Below are 3,320 nucleotides of genomic sequence, written 5' to 3' on the forward strand. Positions count from 1 at the left end.
GGTTCCAATAAATATGTGTTTAGGAAGATTGATTTTGGGCTATATAAAAAGGGGTTTGCAGTGCAATTTGTAGGACGCCTCCCTAAATTCTTTGAATGATTTATTTTTATTCAAATAAAGTATATTCTTTAGAAAAAAGGAAAGGGGCGTGCAGTGCAATTTGTTGCACGTTTGACCTCTAAAATCTAAGTCTTTTGTTATATACTTATATTCTATCTTCTGATTTATCTAGACACACACGTAACTCTATTTTTTAGAGCTAAGTATCAAACGCTCTCATGATTCCTGCTTAAATAATCTTGATGTCTTTTGCGGGTTCAAACATTTTCTATAGCTATAGGGACCATAAAAACAAAATTTCAATATATTGATCGAGGAGGGGCATAGTGTTTTTCGTCTCTCTTCCTACTTTGGTCTATAGTTTTACTATTGATCCAAACAATTTTGAATAAGATGCTAATAATTATATTGAAGTTCCATATACGACATCAATATCAATATGGCAATCTTTCTTAACAAACAGTTTTCACCGAGTACAGATTCTTCCTCTTTTATCGCATCATGCCAGGTACATAGGGTACTGCAGCTTGCTTGATCCATTCATCACCAGTGAAATATTTTGCTGGAGTAAATTCTAGAGCTTCATTAGGGGTGATTGTCTTGATGCAAGGCCATTTCACTCTCCCAGCTAAGTTTGAACCAGGGCCTTTGTTTTGATACTCGCTGTAGAAGCACGTATCGAGGTACAAGGGACCATTCCATTCATGCCAACCCGCTGGCTGAATGAAGTCATCCAATTGAGTATGCATGATAATTGTTCTGGAATAAGCCTTCCATGGGCGACCAAGGTAGGTTTTAATCGTATGCCTCACAGGGAAATACAAGGGATCTGCGACAATGCTGCAGCCTTGGAGAACTATTGCGGAAGTCTCGTGACGTTCATTCCTGCCTTGTGCAGTTACGGCATTTAGTTGGTTGTCCAATGGCTTCCTCACAACTAATCTGCAGTTCTGGAGAACAGCTTGGGCATTTCCGAAGATAAAATCAATGGTGCCAGAGACAGTGCAGTCACGGTAAAACTGGCGGTAAGTATGAACATAGAGTGTGTCTTGGTACCCATCCATTTGGCAGTTGAAAAAGACTGACCTGTCAGATTGTACTCGCAATGCAACAGCTTGATGGTTCACTGCACCGGCGGAATTTTCAAATCCTATGTTCTTGGCGACGAAACCATCTCCCATTACCGCTGCATGACGTAAAGTTTTAAAATTAGTATAGTCTCTATCGAAAACATAATACAATCTAGACGAATTAAAGAGGCGGACAACAATAGATTGTTACATACCAACTGTTGCAGTGTCAATGGTTTTATAACCACCACCGAAGCTTCTTTTGCCTGTGACCTTTGTCTTCAGGGGGCCATCACCTATGAATACCACATTGGTCATAGTCTTGAGGACACGTACAGTCTCGACATAAACTCCTTGCTTGATGTGTATCACAAAAGGCTGAGCGTTCTTATTGGGGACTTCGTTAAGGGCCTCGGTGATAGTTTTATATTTTCCTGTTCCATCCTGAGCAACGACCACATTGGCCTTAATAACGTTAGCTTGAAGAAGTCTTCGCTTTTGAGGGGTGACCCAAGAAGGAAAACCATCTACGTTCGCTTCTGTCTCCGAAAGGAGTCGACGTTTGAATTGGAAACCAAAGGAGGAGATGATAGAAGTGATCTTGTCAACGATAGCAATGCCATTTCGAGTGAGTTCATTGGATGATTTCAAGGCTTTCCTCATGGCTTCACCTGCATTACCTGTTGTGTTTTCAAAGCCTTCCAAGCACGTCTCTTGGAAAGTGAGCGAAGCACCTAGCCACACCTTGAGGTCATCGACAAATTTATCCATGTGAGTGAGATCAAATTTACCCGATTCATCAAAAGAGCGCTTGAGGTCATCAATTGCAAATTCCATAAGCTCTTGACAAATCCTTAGAGCATCTTTGGCGCCTTTATCTTTTTCCAATTCTTTCATAGTGTTGGAGTTCTTAAGAGCAACCTTTATGTTATCCATGGCAACAGTAAACGATGCCTTAATGAGTTCTTTGGGGTCAGAGGTGTTTCCAGCTACACCGGAAAGGCTCTTAATACAGGTTTCCTTGTAATCTGTAGGTTTGCAAATGGCCTCAATTGCCTTCTGAGAAGCCTTTATATCCCCGCTAGGCTGACCAGCACTCTCGGTGCTAGCTTTACTTGTACCTTTAACACCAACGGCCACAGCGACGACCATGGCAACAAGAATCAAAGAAGAGACGGTAATAATAGCGATTCTCTTCTTCTTTTTGTGGGAATCACCCGATGCATGCCCATACCCCTGCATTTTGTTATTTATGAAGTATGTAGCTTTATTTTATGCCTATAGTGGTAGAGAATTAAGAATCTCTACCAGGCAGAATGACCCCTTGTAGAAGAAGAAAGAAAGATTGCTAGAGCTTTACTAGCTCCTCGTATACTTTGTTTATGAATTGTTTTTTGTGACACTTATATAAGGAAAAACAAACCAAAAGGAGGTGAAATGTTAGTTATGTTAGTTAAAAACTGATGGCAATAAGAGAGAATAAACACGACAAAATAGAAGGTAGTTTGTGGAGTTTTGTAATTCATTAAGATCATTGTATGGTGTAATTAAGCATTCCAACAGATCCGACACATTTATGTTAATTTTAGGCAGCCTATTCTAGTTTTGTTGGACTGTGTAACAACGTATGGTCCATGTTGAGACTTGAGAGTCTGTGTATGGGTTAGTAAAAAACGAGATCTCTTCAACCTCCATTTATAGATAGACACCGGCAAGGGACTTATAACGTGAGAGAAACAACCAATAGATCATCACCGTAGGGAACTCTTGCTCTATATTGGTACGATGCTGCCTTGATATGTTTTTATTTACTCAGTGGACTGGTTATAACTTAATAGTAATAATCCCTAGCCTTTAGTACTAAATCTTGTTGACCAAGCAACTTCCCTTGGCTTTCTCGAACGGACTTCAAGGCTTCATCTCTGTAGGAACTAGGTGTTAGAATATTTGTATGAACACAGCAACTAAAGTAGAACAGAAGGAACAGTAGACAGCAGTAGCAATAAAGAGACAAGGACAGCAGTAACTGAGAATAACCAATCATAGGTTCAGGAAAAGTAAACTTTAACTGTACCCCTCACAACAAAAAGTATACGACATTTAAGCAAATCTAGCCACTGAATATGCAAAACAACTGAGGACTCCACCTCCTCTTTTTACATGAGCTCAAGTAAGATAGAATACCCTATC

General features: G+C 40.0%; 1 protein-coding gene across 1 annotated transcript; it reads right to left on the reverse strand.

The window, feature by feature from the left end:
• Positions 1–346: 346 nt before the first annotated feature.
• LOC147490456 (putative pectinesterase/pectinesterase inhibitor 21) lies at positions 347–2,504 on the reverse strand. The gene is made up of 2 exons (XM_086565991.1): positions 1,346–2,504; positions 347–1,246 (listed from the first exon to the last, which is right to left on the reverse strand). Exons 1-2 carry the CDS (start codon positions 2,370–2,372, stop codon positions 552–554), a joined length of 1,722 nt encoding a protein of 573 aa, XP_086422117.1. The 5' UTR covers positions 2,373–2,504; the 3' UTR covers positions 347–551.
• Positions 2,505–3,320: the final 816 nt, after the last annotated feature.

The sequence above is a fragment of the Coptis chinensis genome, chromosome 6 (genome assembly GCF_015680905.1).
Source record: "Coptis chinensis isolate HL-2020 chromosome 6, ASM1568090v1, whole genome shotgun sequence".
NCBI lineage: Eukaryota > Viridiplantae > Streptophyta > Magnoliopsida > Ranunculales > Ranunculaceae > Coptis > Coptis chinensis.

Excerpts from the sequence above, each read along its gene's own strand:
- LOC147490456 (XM_086565991.1), bottom strand. The coding sequence starts at position 2,372 with ATGCAGGGGTATGGGCATGCATCGGGTGATTCCCACAAAAAGAAGAAG. Across the intron at positions 1,247-1,345 it reads CATTGACACTGCAACAGTTG|CGGTAATGGGAGATGGTTTC; the intron begins GTATGTAACAAT and ends TACGTCATGCAG.